The following is a 23461-nucleotide window of genomic DNA, read 5'->3' as shown; positions in this document are numbered from 1 at the left end:
ATACAGTGTTCTAGAGTCACTTTAATACTAAGTACAAAGCAACAGTAAATCTCTCGAATGCTGCATTCAGTAGTCAAAGGTTTGCTGCTTAAATCATATTTAAAATCACAGATTTGGTTAATTTAGTTAGGCATTTTTGCTACTAGAATTACTGCAGCACATTATTGCTTCAGTCACAGCACTTGTTAGTGAACGATGGTAGCATTTAGCAGCTGTTGTTGCTGCACTAGTGAGGCTGTTGAAACTGTCCTCGTCGCACTTTTACTGTGTGTACAAACAGATGAGTTCAAAGAAGACTGCAGTGAAGTCCACAGTGGAACAAGAAAGGCTACTGTAATGTATTTAGTAAAAGCCCCCGAGAAGTTAGTTAGAACTTGCTCTACTTTTCTTTTCAGAGAGAACAAAAGGCAGGTAGTGTCGTGCAACTATGTGACAAATCCCAAGACAACCGATGCAAACCTACATGCTTGCAAATATGTGTGTGTGTGTGTCGTACTCTTATCTGGTGCTGCCTGGCTTCCTCCATGGTGCTGAGGGCACAGCAGTGAGCCTCCTGTAATCGATGCTCTCTCCTCTGATGTTCTCTCTGCATCTCTGCAAACACAGAGATATCAACGTGTACACTGAGATGCATCAACAGCAGACGTGTTTCCATTCTGTTTGACACGATAAGGCAATATGACAATCTGAGCCAGTCGCACAGCGGCAGGAGACGCGCCGCTGAACAGAAGGTGACAACAAAATATTTACACACTCGATGCTCGGACTATTTGTACTAAATATTTAGGTTACATTTCAGATTTTTATTTATTCTTCACAACAAAATAAAAATTGGTTTCAGCAGTGGTACAGTGCAATGCAGCATGATTTGTCTCGACATGCTGACGATCTCATGCTAGTGAACATCCTGGGCTGTGAATTCAGTTATTTCCCTCATGGATGTTTTGAAGCAGTGATTCCCAAAAGTTTTTAAGGGAGCAGTGGCCCCCTTCATGGCTGCTTGGCTGCAATAATAACAGAAATTCAACTTGAAATTAGTAGTATGCACAGTTGCATATTTATATCAATGTAGTTATATAAATATGGAATTAAAACAGGAAATAGGAGGTGGTATTACTTTATTTTGACCTAAATTTACTTCTCCTGTATTAAAGTTTATGTCCCAGTTAGCCTTACCACTTTGCATATGACTAGGTAGCATTAGCAATTTATAGCCAACATCCTGTGTGGTTTATTTATTTTTAAGACATTTTTCGAGGAATACATCACATTCTCATGGATTCTGATTAGAGTGAAGATTTAAGATTGGGTGGCCCCAATGGATCTTCAGGTTTTTAAGTGGGCTGCAGCACTCTTGACTTTGGGAATGGCTGATTTAGAGGCACGCAGGTTTCCCCTGATAAAACTTGTCAGACTGCAACTCGTCATCTAACAGCTCAAACTAGCTGTTACAGCTCCAACCTTCCTTCTCTTTCAAATTCCCATAATCAAAAAATAAAAAATCTCTTGTTTTATAGTTGCATCAGTGACAAAAACTTTCAGACATTATCTTTCTTGTGGCTGCGTTCCGTTAAACCTGATTTTAAGGTTAAGGAAATAATATAGATGATATGAGTTGAAAAGATGCTGATCAGAAAATAATGTGTAAAGGAGGTTAAAATCACATACAAATGCAAAATCGCTACTTTAAGAAAGTTATTTTAGGATGAAATGTTGAAACTCCAGCGGCAGCTTGTAGCCGCAGTCGCCACGTGGAGGAAGCGCGTGCATACCTTTGAGCTGTTGGCTCAGGAGCTCTCTCTCCTGGTTGAACTGAGACTGCAGCTGTTGGAGAGCTGACTGAGACTGAGACAGCTGCAGCTCCAGGGACTGTTTCAGCAGAGAGATCTGAGGAAAAAGGGACGTAAAGGGGGAAGTAGTAAAAATATGGTGTTTAGGTGTTTATAATGAGCAAAGGCTTGTTCAAAAAAAAAGAAAAAAGTAACAAGACAGAACAAATTAGATTAAAAGCAAATGTTAACAGGTCAGCGTGCCCACATCCGATAGAAGCAGTAATTACAGGCTGAACTGCAGGGACAACACTGTGTCTCTCTCCAGGTGGTTCTCTATCTCCAACTGTGCGGCGACATCACATTTAATTTACAAGGAAGACATACCTCCAGGAAAGAAGCAACTCACTTAACAGAGCACACACATTTAATTATAAAACTCTCTCTTTTGCTCCACTATATTTTTTCCAATGCATCGCTCTTAACCAGGGAGAGAGCCCAGGTTTTTCCCCCTTTTTCTAACAATCACTCCCTGGTGGTGATATTGACACACGGATGTAATAAAACCACTTGAGGGCTGCGGATGAAGATTTCTCCACTCGTGTCAATGAGCTGACAGCCCGTCACGACGACGAGTGACAGCTCGCACGGCCCAATAACAAAAGCCAACAAGCGTAAGCCCCATCAGAGCACGCCAAAGTGTTTTGTTTCGAGGAGATACTGCAGCTATCAGAGGCCTAACTGCCGGTGAGTGGCAGAACTCTCTCAGCCAGACGCCTCCGGCCCTTCACATGCCACTCTTTCTCTGAGCCGCTGCAGTTAAATCCCCCGCAGGGTTTAGTGCTGAAGAAGTACCACATTAGCAAGTGTAAGGTAAGATGGATTTAAAAATGAGAGGATGAGGAGCAGGGCTGGGATGAAGTTTCTGAGGTTCTACATCGGATAAAAAAAAGATGGCCTGCACAGTTTATCCTTTCTGTCTACTCCAACTAATCATTTTTACAGTTACAGCAAAATAATGGGATGTGCGAGATTAGCAATGTGGAAATACCTTAAGCGACCTTGTTTGCAAAAACATGCACCCAGCCCTCTGTGACTTAATTAAACACAATCCCAAGCGCACAAGTTTTGGCTCGCACAAACTGGAGCCTCGGGCTCGGACCTTGTAATGAAAATATCTTAATGAAAACGAAGTCGTTATAGATAACGACGGCACATCCGCCCAGGCGCACAATACCGCACGGGATCTGCGCTCACTTAAGGGCTTTCAGGAATGTCTTTTTCTACTTTAACAGCACATGTAGCTGCCACGTCCATCAAACATGAGAGGCTAAGGCAGCAAAGGCATAAATGGCTTCACTGAAACAGGTTAATCAAAAATTCAGGACATCAGGGGTCATTTTTAACTACATCTGCACAAAACAGTCAAAAGGGAAATCATTCAATTTTTTCATCCTGTTGAGTCTTGGCAATTCTCTAAAGTTAGTGAGTACAATTATTCAGCGCCAAATGTCGGTGGATTGCAGATTTTGCAGGCAACTGGGGTCTGTTTTTGTACCCCTCACAATTCAAGCGCATAATCCTAGTGACTGTGGCTGCTGTAGGATAGCCACTGTAGCTTTTTTATGTTGTCACAATATATCATATTTGCTTCTTTTTATATCTTGCTTGTTCATTAACTAACTTGTAAAGACTTTGGATACTTTGTTGTTTTTAACTTTAGAATAGAAATAACACTGAAACTGGCAATGAAACATGCCAAGAGAGATCAAAAACATTCAATTGAGACTGAATGCTATAAGAGATGCAGCCGGCCGGCATGTTTTTGCTCCTGTGGAAGGCTGTCAGTCCACTGTTTACCTCAGCTGTCAAGGCCGGGTGAGAAGCATCTATCTTTATTTACTCTGGAAGAGGCTATAAAACTTTGTGAAAGGAGTCCAATATGGAGTCAAAAAAGCTCAGTTGTGAATAATGACAGCAATACTGAGGTCCTTTTTGCCACTGTTAGCTGTTAGCCTCTGTTAGCAACTGTTGAAACTGTCTTTGTAATGGTTGCAACTTTTAAGGACTCAGGAACGTCATGACTGAACGCTGATATGATGTGAGAATGCAATCAAACTCTTTATCAGAGGGAAAGTGTGATTTTTAGGACACTTGAGCCAAACATTACATATGGTAAATGGCCTGTATTTATATAGCGCTTTACTAGTCCCTAAGGACCCCAAAGCGCTTTACATATCCAGTCATCCACCCATTCACACACACATTCACACACTGGTGATGGCAAGCTACATTGTAGCCACAGCCACCCTGGGGCGCACTGACAGAGGCGAGGCTGCCGGACACTGGCGCCACCGGGCCCTCTGACCACCACCAGTAGGCAACGGGTGAAGTATCTTGCCCAAGGACACAACAACCGAGACTGTCCAAGCCGGGGCTCGAACCGGCAACCTTCCGATTACAAGGCGAACTCCCAACTCTTGAGCCACGATCGCCCCCATACATATGTAACGTTAGCCCAGGGGTGGGCAATTCCAGGCCTCGAGGGCCGGTGTCCTGCAGGTTTTAGATCTCACCTTGGGTCAACACACCTGAATCACATGATTAGTTCGTTACCAGGCCTCTGGAGAACTTCAGGACATGTTGAGGAGCTAATTTAGCCATTTAAATCAGCTGTGTTGGTTCAAGGACACATCTAAAACCTGCAGGGACACCGGCCCTCGAGGCCTGGAGTTGCCCACCCCTGCGTTAGCTTGTAACTAGCTGTTGTTGTTTAGCCATAACAGTTGTCAGCTGTCTGGAGATGGGCCAGTTGCTTGTCTAATCTGCAGACAATAAGTGATTGTGGCAGACTGGTATGGAAAGAACAAATGCATTAACCATGTTTTATTAGTCTGTTTACTCTGATGTAGCAGAAGAAAAGTAAATGCTTAAAATTAATGGCTGTACCTTTAAATCACAATTGATTTTCTGAAAAAATGGGAAACATTTTGATTGGATTTGGTATGCATCTTCATTTCCAGTTAATAAACAAAACTACCCTATCAATCACAGGGGTTTTCCTGGAAAAACAAACCCTTACTTTTAGACTAATTGTGCTGACAGTTGTAGCTGCCCCTCAAGACCCTCTCCTAGCCAGGAAAGGCCCTGCATCTACTTAAATTTTGATCTGTATTGAAATTTATTAAAATAATAAATTCAGCAATATGGCAGTTGTCCCACCATTAAATCCATCACACAGCAACCAAGAACAGAGTCCCACCATGCTCACTGCTCTGCTGTTCTGAGCAAACTGAGCATCTGGCAGGCTGGAGGGTCGGCGTATGAAGTATTAACACTGATCAAAAGAAATGCCGAAGAGCAGTAGTTGCTACTGGAATTACTTTTTGACTGAAAGAGAAATTGTACACACCATGAGGGTGGAATGTTGATGCAATTATGGGATTGGTGTTATCTGAATGCACAATAACTTGAATTTGTAAGGATGATACAGAAGAGGTGCAGAGACACAGAGAAGCACTGACAGCCTTAAAACCACACCAGGAAAGTAACAATCTAATATAACATCACCTTCTCTGATAAATAAAGCGGAGAATTTATTATTCTTAGCGTTATTAATGGGTAATCGACCAATATACATCCATCATATTTCCGTTATCACTCTGACAGATGCTAGTTGTAATCATGGCTTATGTGTGAACAGTTTGAGATTTGTCCTTAAAATGCAACGTGATGTGTTATATCTGAGGGGACTGCGAGTTTCTCTTTGCATTGTGACTGATGAGTCTCTGAGCCCCTGGTAGGGCTGGTGTTTCTGCAGAGCTGTAAGTAGGTCAATACAGTGCAGATCACTGTAATAATACTTTCGTGCTTTTGTCTTTATAGTGGCCCAGCTTGCATGTCTGCTGTTTTTTCTAGTTAATCTTTGTGCAAGACTATGATTGAAAGTATTACGGGGATAAGCTAAAACATTCCTAACTGGGCTTTCAAATTAAATTTAAATATTTTGGGTTGAAAAGGATCTTTTAAGCATGAATTAAACTACTTGGGAATGTTTTTTTCAGGTGATGTTCATGTAGCCTTTGAAAGCATGGTCTTGGATTTTGAAAATTATGCTTATCTGCACTTCACTTTAATGCTGTACTGGTGCCCCCGGCCATATCAAACTCAGAGCAATGACTGGCATCAATTCAATTCCAGAAGTTCTCTGGGTGAAATCCTCTACCTCTGGTTGGTGGCCAATACCATCTACCAGAGGTCCGAGGAGAATGGCCAAACTGCTTTAAACTGACAGGGAGGCAACCACTTATAGTAAATAATCACTTGTAACAAGTGAGTCTGCAGAAGAGCATCTCTACATGCAAATGTTAAAGCAGAAGACCACACTGGATGCCGCTCCTGCCAGCTAATAACAGGAAACTGAGGTTATAATTCTCCAAAATTGGACAACAGAAGATTAGAAAACACTGCCTGCTTTGATAAATCTTGACTCCTGCTGCAACATTTAGATGGTAGGGTGTGAAACCGGTGTGTACAACATGAAAGCAGGGATCCATCCTGCCTTGTATCAATGATTTATGACGCTCGCGGTGCAATGGAGTAGAGAATATTTTCTTTACAGACTGTGGACTCGTCAGTACTAGGTAGGCATCATTTAATTGCCACAGCCTACCTGCGTATTTACCCAAAGCTCAAATCATCTCAAACTGTTTTTTTGACATTCAGTTCACTGAACCCAAATGGGCTCCACAATCACCAGATCCCAATCTAATAGAGCACCTTTGTGATGAGGAACTCTATGATGCTGTCGTGTGAATATGGACAAAAATCTCTGAAGAATTTATCCAGCACTTTGTTGAAATTATGCCGCGAGGAATGAATGCAGATCTGAAATCAAAAGAGGTACTAGCAAAGCACATTTAAAGAGATTCCGGTAAGTGTATATACACTTAATAATATCCGTGGATTACAGTATTACATATACACACATTAGTCATCTTTTCTGTTGCTCCTAAACCAACCCCCCACCCACCCACCCCCACACACACACAGCCCTGTGAGGGCAAAAAAAAGACACACATACAGAGGCTCACATATAGTACACATACAGTGTGAGCTCCTTAGATATCTGATCTGTGATATTGTTTGAAGTTTATTTTTAGCCACTCGGCACTATAACTTTAAAATGCTCCTTTTTATACTGTGACCCACATTTACATGATTCCTAATCTGGCATCTATAATCTGCAGATGCTGCAGATAAGAAATGATGCTCCCTAAAGAGCCCACTATGAAATTCCATCTTAATTATTACAGCCACATCAATGAGGACTGCTTCCTTTCATCTTAAAATGATACCATATCTATAGCTGAAACAAATAGGTAGCAATCATTTATTTGAATATTTGGTGATTCTTTTGAAAACTGCCACCTTAGCTTGCACATTTTTTTCAATTAAGCAAATAAATATTTACATTTTAGTCTGCAGAACAAACGATTTCTGGAGTAATTAAGAAACTCCAACACAGTAGCTATATCAAAGGTCAAAGGTCCATCTGCCGACCACAAACAGATGTCTCAAAACAGAAGGACAATTTTTCTTTGGTAAACAAAAATATTTTATGAAGAAGAACAAAACTTTGTGTGAAACAGAATCTCTTGTATCTTGTGTTGGAGTTAAAGTCAGATCACTCTTTAACTTTGTCTCGTTTTGCCGTGAGCTGCTTTTGTCACGGTTTTGGTTGGGGGCGTCTGAAAAGTTGCCAAGCTGGCACTGGTGACTCCAGCTTGTCAGAAAATGTTTATCTGGAGCCACCAGCGTCTTGGCAAACTCAGGACGAGCCTCTTTGAGGTTTCAGTTGTGACTCAGCTCTGAATTACCCAGAGGCAGTATGCTCTGCAGGAACGGCTACATGAGTCTAAGCAGACGAGCGTCTGAGCTCCCAAACCAGCGTCAAACGGCTCGCTCTGTTCCTACAGTGCTTTCATTCTGACCCTAGCAGCTAACTTCAGTCCTCATAAGATAAAATCTCCCGAACTGTAGCTACTGGAACATCTGAAGGAGCATTAATTTCAAAGGCTTTCTTTAAAGAACCTATTTAAAGGCTGCAAATACATAGCATGCATACAGGGAGTGCAGAATTATTAGGCAAATGAGTATTTTGTCCACATCATCCTCTTCATGCATGTTGTCTTACTCCAAGCTGTATAGGTTCGAAAGCCTACTACCAATTAAGCATATTAGGTGATGTGCATCTCTGTAATGAGAAGGGGTGTGGTCTAATGACATCAACACCCTATATCAGGTGTGCATAATTATTAGGCAACGTCCTTTCCTTTGGCAAAATGGGTCAAAAGAAGGACTTGACAGGCTCAGAAAAGTCAAAAATAGTGAGATATCTTGCAGAGGGATGCAGCAGTCTCAAAATTGCAAAGCTCCTGAAGCGTGATCATCGAACAATCAAGCGTTTCATTCAAAATAGTCAACAGGGTCGCAAGAAGCGTGTGGAAAAACCAAGGCGCAAAATAACTGCCCATGAACTGAGAAAAGTCAAGCGTGCAGCTGCCAAGATGCCACTTGCCACCAGTTTGGCCATATTTCAGAGCTGCAACATCACTGGAGTGCCCAAAAGCACAAGGTGTGCAATACTCAGAGACATGGCCAAGGTAAGAAAGGCTGAAAGACGACCACCACTGAACAAGACACACAAGCTGAAACGTCAAGACTGGGCCAAGAAATATCTCAAGACTGGTTTTTCTAAGGTTTTATGGACTGATGAAATGAGAGTGAGTCTTGATGGGCCAGATGGATGGGCCCGTGGCTGGATTGGTAAAGGGCAGAGAGCTCCAGTCCGACTCAGACGCCAGCAAGGTGGAGGTGGAGTACTGGTTTGGGCTGGTATCATCAAAGATGAGCTTGTGGGGCCTTTTCGGGTTGAGGATGGAGTCAAGCTCAACTCCCAGTCCTACTGCCAGTTTCTGGAAGACACCTTCTTCAAGCAGTGGTACAGGAAGAAGTCTGCATCCTTCAAGAAAAACATGATTTTCATGCAGGACAATGCTCCATCACACGCGTCCAAGTACTCCACAGCGTGGCTGGCAAGAAAGGGTATAAAAGAAGAAAAACTAATGACATGGCCTCCTTGTTCACCTGATCTGAACCCCATTGAGAACCTGTGGTCCATCATCAAATGTGAGATTTACAAGGAGGGAAAACAGTACACCTCTCTGAACAGTGTCTGGGAGGCTGTGGTTGCTGCTGCACGCAATGTTGATGGTGAACAGATCAAAACACTGACAGAATCCATGGATGGCAGGCTTTTGAGTGTCCTTGCAAAGAAAGGTGGCTATATTGGTCGCTGATTTGTTTTTGTTTTGTTTTTGAATGTCAGAAATGTATATTTGTGAATGTGGAGATGTTATATTGGTTTCACTGGTAAAAATAAATAATTGAAATGGGTATATATTTGTTTTTTGTTAAGTTGCCTAATAATTATGCACAGTAATAGTCACCTGCACACACAGATATCCCCCTAAAATAGCTAAAACTAAAAACAAACTAAAAACTACTTCCACAAACATTCAGCTTTGATATTAATGAGTTTTTTGGGTTCATTGAGAACATGGTTGTTGTTCAATAATAAAATTATTCCTCAAAAATACAACTTGCCTAATAATTCTGCACTCCCTGTATGTATTCAAGCATCATGTGCCTTAAACTATGGCTTAGAGGCAACCTGGTTTAAAAAAAAGAGGCTGTTCCTTTTCTTCTACCTCACTATGATGGGACAAAATTAACACTGTTACAGCCTTTGTTGTTTTCATACCAATTTACTGTTGCTGTGGGAGTTACATGAGTTGTGAAGCAGGTGAAGAAGCTATTTACAGCGTTGCTGTTAATCACATTCACATGCCTGTGAGACTTGATTTGGATTTTCTTTTTTTGCTTCAGGCTGTCCTTAAGTCAGGGGTCAGCAACCTTTAACACCGAAAGAGCCATTTGGACCCGGTTTCCACGCAAAAGAAAACACTGAGAGCCGCAAATACTTTGTGACATCTAAAATGAAGATAACACTGTATATATTGTTTTTTATCTTTATGCTTTGTTTGAACAACTAAGGTGTGTTGCTTATGAAATCCATGAAGTGCTGCAGAGAAAATTACATTTTTATTTATGTAATTAACACATTTTGAACTCTTAAAGAAATATAACAAAAGGAAAGACACCCAGCTGAACTAAAATGATCCAGCAAACAAAAACTGTTGTGAGCCACCACCCTTATATCTCCTTTGTGCTTTTGGAGCCTTGAGCTGACTTTTAAAAAATAATTGGAAAAAAAGCTCTATGCTGCTGAAAGATGAAAAATAGCTATTTGCAAAATTCTGCCTAAATACGTATTTTACTTGATAATGTGTGTGGCAGGGCGTGGTCTGCAGCGCCACTGCAGGGGAGTCAGACGCACCTGAGCGGCACCCGCCTCGCCGCCTTAAAGGCTGTGCTCTCTCTGCTGTTGTGTTGTCGGGCTGTGAACTGAAAAGCTACAGCCGGCTGTGTGCGTACAGCAACCGTGTGTGAAAAGTGGTCAATAAAGAGATGCTGAAAAGCGTGTTCATGCAAACATCGTCGGGTCTGCCGTGATATGTTTACAATGGGACTTCTGCTGCTGAACCTCTGCGCACCGGGGCTGTACGAAGTCACTTTCATCTTTACGCAGGACTGTAAGCTGTCATCTGTGAGGCGTGAGCGGTGTTTGTTTTTAACATAGTTCACGGTGGAGCTGCTGACATAATGTGGATCCGAAGATCCATAACTGGCCTACCTGGGGTCGAAAGTCTTGATAAATGCACGGCGTTTCGGCGGGTACACCGGCTTCTGCAAGTTTGAAGCTTATTTTGAGCGATGAAAAAAATAATAGAATATAATTTTATTTTTTTATTTCAATATCACAATAATCTTCCAATTTAGAAGTACAGGTTTAAAAAAGAACATAAATAAAACACACTTCAGCTAAATACTTCTAATTTATTTTCCCAAACCACGCGGAGCCGCACTGTAAGGACTAAAGAGCCGCAAGCAATTATCAAATAAATCATTGAATTACATCAAGTTTTACTCTGGAATAGACCAAGAAATCTGAAGTAAATGATAAATAATTTCAACTGCTTGTCAAATAACAAAAAATGCATAAAAAATGAACAACTGCATTCCCGGATACTAACAGAGTTCACCTGCATGTGATATGAATGCTTTATCACATACTGCAAACAGTGATGACTGCAGCATCACCAACATGTGCTCCCGACCTCATGTTGTAGTTTTTGGTTGTTTACAGAAAGCTCAGAAAGCTACTGTTTGTGGGTCTGACTGTAAAGGCAAAGTCAAACATACTAACAACGTTGGTTAGTAACTACTATAAGATGAGAGCCAATCGTTTACATGGAAGAAGAAGTTGGTCAAATCAGCCTCTCGCCGTCTCTCAGACTGACATGACCTTTTCTATTCTCTTGGTTCAGGCTGCCATTGTGTTTTTGTTATCATCAGCTGACATAGTAAACGACTTACTGGGGTCGGTTTGTAAGGCAGCTCTAAGAAAAGAAGAGTTTAAGAGTTGCTATGTCAACAGCAAGTCATATTTACTATAGAGCTATTTATCCATCTGGATTGTTTTGGTGTGACGTTCCCAGTTTTTGAGCCATCAGCCATATAAAGGTCTACTTTTGCTTGTATATGATGAAACTAAATGGTACTTACCCTGTGGTTCTCAAAACACTAAAAATACATAAAAAAAATAAGCAGTTTTAAAAATATCTGTAAAAATCATGTCCTTCTCACCACAAGAAGGAAAAAAAAGATCCAGCAACGTCAGATCTCTTTCTGCTGCCTGCCAATTAAAAGAAGTGCGCGACTAGCTAACATGAAAGCTCAGCTGACGGGGGGTCTCTACAATGTTAAAATCTTGCCCTGCTGTCAATTATGTGAGCGTCTCATCATCAGCGGATGAATACTTCCTCCTGACACAGTCGGTGGGTATGGTTTGATAGACAGAAAAATGAAACTGATCAATGTCTGGGGAGAAATGTCTACATGTCTACAGCTGACATCACTGAAATGTTGAACAGCAGGGGTATTCAATTAAAAAGTAAGGAGGTCCGGTTAGAGAAAACAAAGATCCAGAATATCAAAGTTCCATATACAGTGGGGCAAAAAAGTATTTAGTCAGCCACCGATTGTGCAAGTTCCCCCACCTAAAATGATGACAGAAGTCAGTAATTTGCACCAGAGGTACACTTCAACTGTGAGAGACAGAATGTGAAAAAAAAATCCATGAATCCACATGGTAGGATTTGTAAAGAATTTATTCGTAAATCAGGGTGGAAAATAAGTATTTGGTCAATAACAAAAATACAACTCAATACTTTGTAACATAACCTTTGTTGGCAATAACAGAGGTCAAACGTTTACTATAGGTCTTTACCAGGTTTGCACACACAGTAGCTGGTATTTTGGCCCATTCCTCCATGCAGATCTTCTCGAGAGCAGTGATGTTTTGGGGCTGTCGCCGAGCAACACAGACTTTCAACTCCCGCCACAGATTTTCTATGGGGTTGAGGTCTGGAGACTGGCTAGGCCACTCCAGGACTTTCAAATGCTTCTTACGGAGCCACTCCTTTGTTGCCCGGGCGGTGTGTTTTGGATCATTGTCATGTTGGAAGACCCAGCCTCGTTTCATCTTCAAAGTTCTCACTGATGGAAGGAGGTTTTGGCTCAAAATCTCACGATACATGGCCCCATTCATTCTGTCCTTAACACGGATCAGTCGTCCTGTCCCCTTGGCAGAAAAACAGCCCCATAGCATGATGTTTCCACCCCCATGCTTCACAGTAGGTATGGTGTTCTTGGGATGCAACTCAGTATTCTTCTTCCTCCAAACACGACGAGTTGAGTTTATACCAAAAAGTTCTACTTTGGTTTCATCTGACCACATGACATTCTCCCAATCCTCTGCTGTATCATCCATGTGCTCTCTGGCAAACTTCAGACGGGCCTGGACATGCACTGGCTTCAGCAGCGGAACACGTCTGGCACTGCGGGATTTGATTCCCTGCCGTTGTAGTGTGTTACTGATGGTGACCTTTGTTACTTTGGTCCCAGCTCTCTGCAGGTCATTCACCAGGTCCCCCCGTGTGGTTCTGGGATCTTTGCTCACCGTTCTCATGATCATTTTGACCCCACGGGATGAGATCTTGCGTGGAGCCCCAGATCGAGGGAGATTATCAGTGGTCTTGTATGTCTTCCATTTTCTGATGATTGCTCCCACAGTTGATTTTTTCACACCAAGCTGCTTGCCTATTGTAGATTCACTCTTCCCAGTCTGGTGCAGGTCTACAATACTTTTCCTGGTGTCCTTCGAAAGCTCTTTGGTCTTGGCCATGGCGGAGTTTGGAGTCTGACTGTTTGAGGCTGTGGACAGGTGTCTTTTATACAGATGATGAGTTCAAACAGGTGCCATTCATACAGGTAACGAGTGGGGGACAGAAAAGCTTCTTACAGAAGACGTTACAGGTCTGTGAGAGCCAGAGATTTTCCTTGTTTGAGGTGACCAAATACTTATTTTCCACCCTGATTTACGAATAAATTCTTTACAAATCCTACCATGTGGATTCATGGATTTTTTTTTCACATTCTGTCTCTCACAGTTGAAGTGTACCTCTGGTGCAAATTACTGACCTCTGTCATCATTTTAGGTGGGGGAACTTGCACAATCGGTGGCTGACTAAATACTTTTTTGCCCCACTGTATGTCATAGTTTAATGCAATACATTTACACTTAGCCTTACAGTTAAATCAATGTCTGTGAAATAAAATAAATACAGTCAATTAATCAACATTTTAACAGTGTTTATTAAAATGTTCACAACGACCTGGAGGGCACTCTAATAATAAAAGAGATATGATAAACAAACAAATGTCTCGTAATTATTTTATGGTTCAGGCTTTCTGGAGTTAAATCTGTGGTAACCAGAGATGGGCAGTAACGCGTTACTGTAATCTGATTACTTTTTTCAAGTAACGAGTAAAGTAAGGGATTACTATTGCAAAAACAGTAATTAGATTACCGTTACTTTCCCGTAGGAACGCTGCGTTACTGCGTTACTAAAACCGTGATTTTTTGCGAGAATGTCTCACGACAGTGACGTAAGCGAGTGCGCCGTTAGTGACAACAGCTGTGTGCAGATCAACAATGGATCATATATCGAGTGCGGAGAGAGTATGAGCGTGCAGCGTTTAAAGCGTGGAAGTACTGACCTTACTTTGAGTTTGATTCCATAAAAAGTGACAAAAACATTAGCGTCCTTGTGCGTGGGAAGAAAACTTCTTTTTACAGCGAAAAAAACCCCCTAAACAAGCACCGAGTGCGCAACGACGTAATGGGAAATTCACAGAGAAACTCGCGGATTCTTCCACTGACCGCGGCACACCTGCACCAGGGTAAACCTCCGCCTACCCCACTCCTGCTTTACAGGTGAAAATAGAGCAACAGGACCGCTGAGTCTTTGACTTTATTTATTTTCTGCTGTGTTTTACTTGCATCTATTTGAAAGAGTGAGTGTAAACACAAAAAATATTTTATTTTATGAGCTGGAATTTGCAGAAAATAGGTTTAAATGTTAAACTAATTTCTTCCAGTCAGAGAATGTTGCATATAATTTAATTTTTGCTTGATGCATAAAGTTAAAGATTAAAACTGATAAAACAAGTTAAAAAAAGAGACTTTTCCATTTGATTACATTTTATATGATGGATTATGCAGAAAAAGTAGAATTGGGCTGAAAGATCTATCGCTTTATCACCTCATCATGTTTTTAAAAAGTAACTAAGTAACTAAGTAATTAATTACTTTTGAAAATAAGTAACCAGCAAAGTAACGGGATTACTTTTTTGCGGAAGTAATCAGTTTTTAGTTACTGATTACTTTTTTCAAGTAACTTGACCAACACTGGTGGTAACCTTACAAAACCAAAACAGGCCGGACCCTCACGTGTCAGTGTCCGCATGTGTGCGTTACCTGCTCCAGCAGGTCTTCGACCTTCCTCTGCCAGCCCTCCCTCGCTGCCATCATCTCCAGCTCTTTTTGCTGGGAGAGCTGAGTCATGGCCGCCTGTTTGTCTGCTTCATACTCCTCGGTCAACTCCTCCTTTAGCAAACGCACTTCTTCCCTACAGAAAGACACAAAGTTTGACTAAATTAATTACATTGTACATTCAGTGTGCGTGTGTGTTCACGCTGCTCGGTTTTGTCCTGCTAAAAGACATCTGTAAATATTGCATGCGTTTATAAACTTGCTTCCGACTGTGTTCATTTCCTATTCGTTCTCATCAATATACATGAGTGTTTTGGGGAGACGCCGACTTGTTGGGATAATAAGTGTGATTGTGAAAAGGGCTGTGAGATGACAGAGACGAATGAGAAAAGACATCAGGGGAGATGGGCTTCCTGTTTTTTTCTCTTTTACCGCAGTGCATCTCTCCATTTCCGATCCAAGTCATCTGCCATCTTGTCCATCTTCTGCTTCTCCTCTGTTCTGATGGACATCACTCTGGCCTCATGCTGCTGCTTCTGGGTTTCAATCTCTTCCTGCAAATACAAAGCGGTGCACAAATTTGAACTCCAACAGCAATCACACACTATCAGTATTTCTGATATTTTCTTTTGCTATCTTAGTCTGAAATCAGCAATTGAGTTGGTAAGAAACATCTGCGCAGTTTATGAGTTGCACATTTGAGGAGACATAATGTTTTATTGTATCACTGCCACAGATAATACATATTAAACCCATAGCAGGCTGAGCTCAGACTTCATTTTGGGGAAATCAAATGAACACCCCCCCAAAAAATGCACTTACCAAATAAAATATATGTAAGCATCTCAAGATTGTAAAATTTAACTCATTCTCAACATAAACAGATCTGATATTTAGATTTTCAATTTATGGTCATTTTATCTCAGGGCCTCGTTTGATGATTTTCTTTTTTACAGCTAAACAAAAACTGCTGCTGCTAACAGCGTGAAGTGCCACCTTCAGTCTTGGAATATGTGACCTCTTCCACTAATAACTGCATCCCAGTCCCAGTCCCTAACCCCAGTGTGCAAGACGACTCAGTTTCACAGCTTGTGTTTGAGTTCTTTGCAGGTCGGCAAATAAACAAAAACAAAACAAAAAAATTGCAATATTGTATCAATACAGGAAAACAACAAATAGATATTTTTGTTGGAACCCAGTATTGGTTTGTTTGACATAATTTTAGGCCCCAATCAATAAATATGTAAAAAAAAGACTTTCAGAGTAAAATCTATAATAATGCAGGCAGGTAATATCTAAAATAACCTTGGTGTTTTTAAAGTGCTGATGCCCTAATAGTGTAAGTTTAAAGCCGCATAAAGTAAAAAAGTGCATTTTCTTTTTTCTCCAAGTCTGCATCTCTGACCAGATGCCATATTTCAATAGCTGAAGCTGGATGACTCATACTGTAATGCCCACTTCCACATGCATTTATAATGCCATGGCTACAGGGCATTTATAATGTGCTGGTTTCAAGGCAGAAACAAACTTCACCGGGTCAGCTGTTTCCAGCTGCTGAAGAGGCTGCAGGCTGTAAGTGCTGATGAGCTCATTAGAAGAGCTAAAAGCTCTCTTGTTTAGCTGCAAGGGGAAGCACGTGAGTGGTTAAATCCACTGTGAGGACAATTTACATTTCTGGGAATCTAAATAAGATTAAAAAAAAATCTGTGCTTTTAGATTTCTCACAAGTGGAGATGATTTTTGGAGGAGCAATGCAGGAAGAAACATATGACCAGTTGGATTTGAGTGTTTGTGACTCTTACTAGCTACTGTTCATTATTTAAAAGCCTTTTTTAGGAACAGTGCACAGGTTATCTGGGGACTAGATATTTATAGTAATAAAGATATATGCTTCAGTAAGCCACAGTGGGCTGGATTTCTCTCAAAAAGCGACCGATGGGCTCAACGGCAAATTAAGAAAAGAACAAAAAAAAAACCCACAGACATGACTCATGTTTCACTTGTTACTTTATCCTAAACAGTCGGTATTTGTTTCATTATACTTTCACTTGAATAATTATAATTCTGAATCATTCATTTCTGATAAATCAGAGACTATAGTAAAGGCTTACCCACCTACATTAAAGCTAACTGTGAGTAACCATCGCCTTGTTCAGTTTCCGTCATATTTTAGCTGATTATAGACAAAATGACTGGATGTGCATCAGAGGTTAGTGAGGGTGGTGCAGTTCACTCCAGCATGTGGGGCCCTTCAAAGTGTCGCAAGACTTTGTATTTATAAGTACATATGTATTTATATGTTGTTAAGAATAAAATAAATTTAAATGAGTCTATATAACAAGAAAATGTAAAGCTGAGGTTAAAACTATTAGCCCCCTTATGAATTTCTTTTTTTAACAGAGCATTTATAAACATTTCTGCACACAACAGAAGAATTTTTTCAGAACAAAATCCAAATGACAAAGCTTAATATTAAAAGCGGACCTTTTTAAGTGAGCCATAGCACAAACTACTGTTCTACTTGAACTCTGTGATGCTTAAACCTCATAAAATCAAATAAAAAAAAGACTCTGGAAAGAAAAATAGCCTTCAAGCCAGACTGAAGTATGCTAAAGATGACCAGGAGACTATTCATACTGGAAGCATGTCCTTTGGTCAGATGAGATTAAACAGTCTAATCAAGGTGGAAGGAACAATGAAAAACGAAGGATGTGTGAAGTCGGGAGCAAAGCTGGGTCTGTGCCGTCGCTTTGTCTTCACCACGACAAAGACCAAAGTGAATGTTACTGACTGTCCTGCACAAACCCCTGACTTAACTGCCACTGACTATCAAATCTGGAGGAGTTTGAGAGATTCACTAAAGAAAAATGGGCTAAGACTGATCAGGAGGCATGTGTGAGACTTGCTGAAAACAAACGTTCAGATTCTTTGTGCAAAGTGTAATAATGTAAGCATCCAAAATAAAACCAGCATGTTTGCAATCGCTGTGTGAAATACTGGAAGAAAAACATGAAATTATTTTGTTTTTGTGGAACTTCTAACAACACATCTAAAGCATGAAACATGCTCAAGTACTCATGACTTAACAACAGGTTGCTTGTCTGAGGAACATATGATGTAATCTCTACAATGACATCATAGTTTATAACATTTTTTTTAAATTTTGTGAACTTTCTGTATTTAAGATAGAAATAAAACATGAGTATAAATGAAACCATCTCTCGTTCTACTTTTCCTAACCTAGTAATCTACTTCTGTGCTAAACAATAGCTGGTCTAAATTTACTGCCTCTGCTGGTGTTGAGCTTGTGTCTATGCTAATGAGCTCAGTCTGAACACAGGATACAATCCTGTGTCAAGCTTGGCTTTTTTACTGCCTCAGTCCTGCTCTTTAAATAGCCCTTTAAATAAGAAGCCTGGTGGGAATTCAAAGAGCACCATTCTGCAGTTTCATTTAATTATCGCTCTTCTTATAGCCTCTCTGCACTGTGCCTCTTATTAACTCTTCTTTCTGCCTTTATTAACAGTTGTTTTAATTCCTGTTACTGAAGCTAAGACATTTCCACACTTTTTCTGTCCCTTTCTGCATTTTTGTTCTACTTTAAACCTTTTTATTGTACAGTCCTATGATGATTCAGCCTTCCCAAATTCTCATTTGATGACTTATTATCATGAATAAGTTCCTTTAAATACAAATATCATCCCTATTATTAATAACAGTATTAATAGCTATAATTTTAATGAAAGGATCCAGTCGCTCCCTCCTCCTCCTCCCCTGCCACAGTAAGCTATCACAAACGCTCTTCCTGCGTCTCACACCAGCAGGGCTCTTTTCAAACATAGGCCCACTCTGCTCATAATGGCCTCATCATCATTATCTCACAGCTGGCCTTCAGCACCGCGCTTGTTTCTCAGTTAACTCTCATTTCCTGCTCTCCTGCTTTCAAAATGTTCTTCCCCTCTCCCATCCTTCTATCCTCCGATCCTTGCCTGTGTCCCCCCCCCCCTTCTCTGTCTCTCTCTCTATTCGGTCATCAGTGAAGGCTTTTTTTTTAATCACCACATTTATTTGACTGACTGAGCTGTTATTGTCAGACTATGAGACAGGCTGTCACACTGACTTACTATGTCAGGAGGCAAATTACCATCTGCCAGTCTCAGTGTCGGGTCTGAAAGCTCTTGACTGGTTGACCCGACCTGTCAAGAGTTTTGCAAAGGTTACTTCAATTCAGTAAAATCTGAGTCCCAGAAAGTTGGTAAAATAAAAGCTGGGATTGAATCCATTAAGTTTAAGTGACTGAGTGTGTGTAACAAGGTGCATTAGACAAAAAAACAAGAGCCAGAAACTAACAGCTCTAAGTTTATCCTTGGGGAGCGCCGGTTTAGCTCACTGGAATGAGCAGGCGACCATATGCGCCACGGCTGAGAGCGGCCGGCCAGGGTTAGAGTCTGATACGTGGTCCTTTGCCACATGTCTTCCCCTCTCTCTTTCCGCCACTTTCCTGTCAGTCTTCACTGTCCCTATCAAAAATAAAGCCATAAAATGTCCCCTTCCAGTCCCTAAAAGCCCACTCTCTTTTGATTGGCCATCTTCTGGAAGCCCACTGAGGGGCAATGACCTTATAAGGAAATCTGATTCAGAAAGAAAACAGACTAGAAAGCTATCAGTGGCTTACTTTTACATAAATTTTATGCTTATACAAATGTTTACTTCAGTATTTGCACCTTTAATACTTTCAACACTTTCTACAAAACAAAACAAAGACGATAGAATTTGCATATTCTCAGCTGCAGTTCAACGCTCTGTTCATTTGTCTAGATCTGAATATCTGAGTGTGACACTGATAACCAATCTGTGTAATTTGACACTCTGTATGTTTACATCTTACAGGATTCTAAAACAAATATTAAGAACTGATCTGTGACTACTGAAGGAAATACAACATTTCCTTCCACTGTTATGATGATGACATCCAGTTTCTGTCCCACTGCAGTCTCTGCTTAACTGTCTACATGATGTTAAAGACCAGTTAACACAAAATTTTCTCACCCTAAAATATAAGGCTGAAGTTATTGTTTTTGGAAGACACGCCCCTTTTGGATAAGTTAACTGATACCTTTGGTCCTCTTGCTCGTCATCATTCCCACACTGTAAGAAATCTCAGAGTGTTTTTAGAAAGCTCTTAAATTAGAGAAGCAAGTGTCCACAGTTGTGAAAAACACTTTTTTATCAGTTACGTGAAATTGCCAAAGCTCAGCCTTATCTTCCTCCTAAAGACGCAGAAAAACGTGTTCATGCCTTCATCACACTGGACTACTGTAATTCTCTCTGTTTGGGTCTTCAGCACTCATGTCTCCATCAGTTAATCTAAAGTGCTGCTGCGCGTCTTCTAACAGGTGTTAGAACGTATGAACACATCACTCCGGTTTTAGCAAATTTACACTGACTTTGTTGCTTTTAAATGTGCTATAGAAATAAATGTGATATTGATATTGAAGTGATTATCCTCAGTAAGACTTTATTTTATTGGGGGGTTAATGCAGGAGGACCCTCATTTCAGGTTCTCCAAACCTCAGTCTTTGTTTTCTCCTCACCTGTAGGTCAGTCAGCAGGTTGCTCGTCTCTCGGACGCGGGCTCGAGTCGCGTCTAGCTCTATCTTGAGTTTCTCCTGAGTTTCCTTCAGACAGGTAATCTGCATCTGAGCTGAATTCAGGTTCTGTTCCCCCTCTCTCACCAGCTCCTGAAGGTGGGACACCTGAGGAGACAACCACTCAGTTGATTGAGACGTGTCGGTATACATGGAGACGATCAGGTCATGCTGGTCACGCGTTAGCGCTCCAGTAAGAGCTGACTCATACTTCCTGATTGGCCATGTTGAGTTTGGCCGAAAGCTCCTCTTTCAAGTTGTCGAGTTGCTGCTGGAGGCGATCTCTCTGCTCCTCTAATGACAGCCGTTTAATCTCAAACTCCTGGCTCATTTTCTGGAGACGGGAAGAAAGAGAGAGAGGAAGAAAAGGAACGAGATTGGATGAAAAGACGGATGAGAAGAGCGGGAAGGATAATAGGACAAGAAATTGGGCAAGTTGATTAGTGCTGGACCATGAAACTAGAGATTTATTCTACATTCTTCCATGTCTAAAATGTCTTTGTGAGACAAATTCTCAATGCATGTTTTCAATATGAAAATGCTTTTTGCCCGTTTTCCTCTGATATATACTTAAAGTCTCTAAAAAAAATGAGGAGATTTAAAAGCAACTCTATTGAAAATCCAATTTCTGCCACAATGTGGAGTCATGGCAGCGTTTGAGCGTGACGCAGGGCTACTGAATGAGGAAAAGACACGTGAACTGTCATTTACACTTAAAAGGCCATCTCTTCAAAACATCCAGTTTCTATAATCCTTCAAACCAGAGCGTCAAATCCTTTCTGGGCCACTCTGGATTTCTCTTATGAAAATCTCCTTTTGATCTACTTCTTAAGTCTCTCTTTTCAGTAAATTGCTGAGATCCTTACTGTCTATGCTTTATGATACACCTAAACAATACTGAGCTCTGTTTGTACTAACAGTGCTGAGCAAAAGGTTTCTGGTTGTTCGTTCTTTGCAGATACTATTATTTTACTGTAAAGGTGAATTTAGAATATTTTCTGGATCTTCTGATCATCTGATGCTCGTTACAGGCGAATACAAAAAGAGGCACGTACATCTACTTATTCAGCTGTGCAATTGCCTTACCAGTGATCAATAAGGGTTCAGTCATTAGTGTCTAATTTGCAGCTATTATTTATCATCTTGACATCCCCGTTGGGTTGAGGCAAGTTGTATCCATCAGAATCTCTTCAATGACGTGAGCAAAATACAAAGCAACCCCCCTTTTAATCTTTCCCACATGGGAGCCACCCAGTAATCCACATCCTCTTTCTTTAACCCACTCACAGGAGAGCCACCTTTCCCATGCAGCTTTAGAGCCACAAGATTAAAATTAAACCAGAGCTTGTACTCTTGTAGCCCCGACTCACAGATTTGAATTAGGTGAGAAGCACAAACTCTTGGAAGGGAAGAAAAGCCAAGCAAACAAATAAAACCTGCAGCATTACAACATGCCGGTCACACCACCACGCAAGTGCAAGTCTTCAGCCAATAAATATTTAGATCACGTCTCAGAAGAAGTGAAACAAAGACATGTGAACAAACTGAAAGCTTTGAGAACTTAGAAATGATTTATAGTGCGAGACGCAGCATTTCAATCATTCAACTCTCTGCCAGAGATCCACCTCAGCGATGTGTCAAACATCACCTGCAGAGTCATACATCGCTGACACCCCGGCAGGATGAAAGTGTATAAAAGTAGAGCTGGTTAAGAGTATTTTTTACCTGGATGGGGCAATAATTCTATCAATCGGCAGGTCAAGGACAAGAAACCCTTCACTTTTAAATGAATAGTGAGGGCTGCTTAGCTTATGTCACCTAGTTATATGATATTGATTCACATGTTGTTGGATCGTCTCCAACTCCCTGGATTTCTTACATGGTTAAGATGGAAAACTGGTGGATGGACCTCACTGTGGCCACTGCACTGTTGCTGGAACTTGTAATCTCTTCATACTCTCTGTTTTGATAATGTACAGGGGTTTTAAACAAACTGAATGGGCAACAGTTATGCCGGCCCACGCCAGCTGATGGCTCGTCCTACTGATGATCTCATATAGGATTGCAATATTTAAGCTTCTTTAGCCGGCCTAGAGTTGCTGCACATCCACAATCCAGCACCACCTTCCACAGAGTGCTTCACTCAATCCATGTCAAATCTCGTGTTACTGCTCTGGTCTGTGAGGGGTCTTCCTCACCCGTACTCTTCCTCACCCGTACGCACGCGTATGTGTTTGTGTCCAAATGACTGCAAGTGGAAATGAAATCCTCTTTGACTACAGCGGTCCTTGCCTCAGTTAAACATATTCAAGTTTCACAAATAGAAAAGAGAACACGAAATTTGATTAAGGACATTTTTACGATTGTTTAAAAACCAAACAATTCATCTAGAACTATGGTGTCAAAATACGGTGGCCCTGAAAAGACTCCAGTCCGGCCTATTTCCATCTTTGGAAATGGTCCCTTTGTAAAGGAGGGCAAAAATACTGGACTTTTAATTACATTTTGATTAATTTTACAGCTTTTCCTGCTGATAAAGATCACCGCTAGAGCCATCATACGACACTAAAGTAATGACGTAATAGAAAAAAGTTCCTGTTTTTTTAAATATCGGCTATAAAAATGTGTTTTTTTATTTTTTATTTTTTTACAATGTAGAGTCAAATAAATAAATAAATGAATAAATAAAAACTTTCTGCTTTATAATTCCAAAACTGTGGAGGTGATGTGCTGCCACAAATCATTTATAATTCTATACATTTCTTACTAGAGCAGGGCGATATGACCAAAAATATTTATCACGATATAGATTTGAAAATTTGCAATAACGATATAACTGACGATATAATTGACACTAGACAAAATACTTTACAACTCCACAAGTTTATTAGTGCAAAAAAAACCATCAATGTATTTTCACTTAACAAGCAGCTGTTTTTATGTGCATTAAAGTTGTATAAAAA

The 23461-nt window shown here is 40.7% G+C and overlaps 1 protein-coding gene across 3 annotated transcripts in view; it reads right to left on the bottom strand.

The window, feature by feature from the left end:
• Positions 1–23461, bottom strand: part of fam184aa (family with sequence similarity 184 member Aa) — a 49172-nt gene that overhangs the window by 12922 nt on the left and 12789 nt on the right. For all 3 annotated transcript variants that reach the window (XM_042214397.1, XM_042214396.1, XM_042214398.1), the window contains exons 5-10: positions 20710–20832; positions 20445–20606; positions 15283–15404; positions 14836–14986; positions 1773–1887; positions 497–594 (exon numbers count right to left, since the gene is read on the bottom strand). In XM_042214397.1, the coding sequence (XP_042070331.1) occupies positions 497–594; positions 1773–1887; positions 14836–14986; positions 15283–15404; positions 20445–20606; positions 20710–20832 (771 nt within the window). The remainder of the gene's footprint in view (positions 1–496; positions 595–1772; positions 1888–14835; positions 14987–15282; positions 15405–20444; positions 20607–20709; positions 20833–23461) is intronic.

Source organism: Haplochromis burtoni, unplaced genomic scaffold, assembly GCF_018398535.1.
Source record: "Haplochromis burtoni strain Fernald_Lab_line unplaced genomic scaffold, NCSU_Asbu1 Contig_560, whole genome shotgun sequence".
NCBI lineage: Eukaryota > Metazoa > Chordata > Actinopteri > Cichliformes > Cichlidae > Haplochromis > Haplochromis burtoni.
This window is presented reverse-complemented; position numbering and strand designations above follow the sequence as displayed.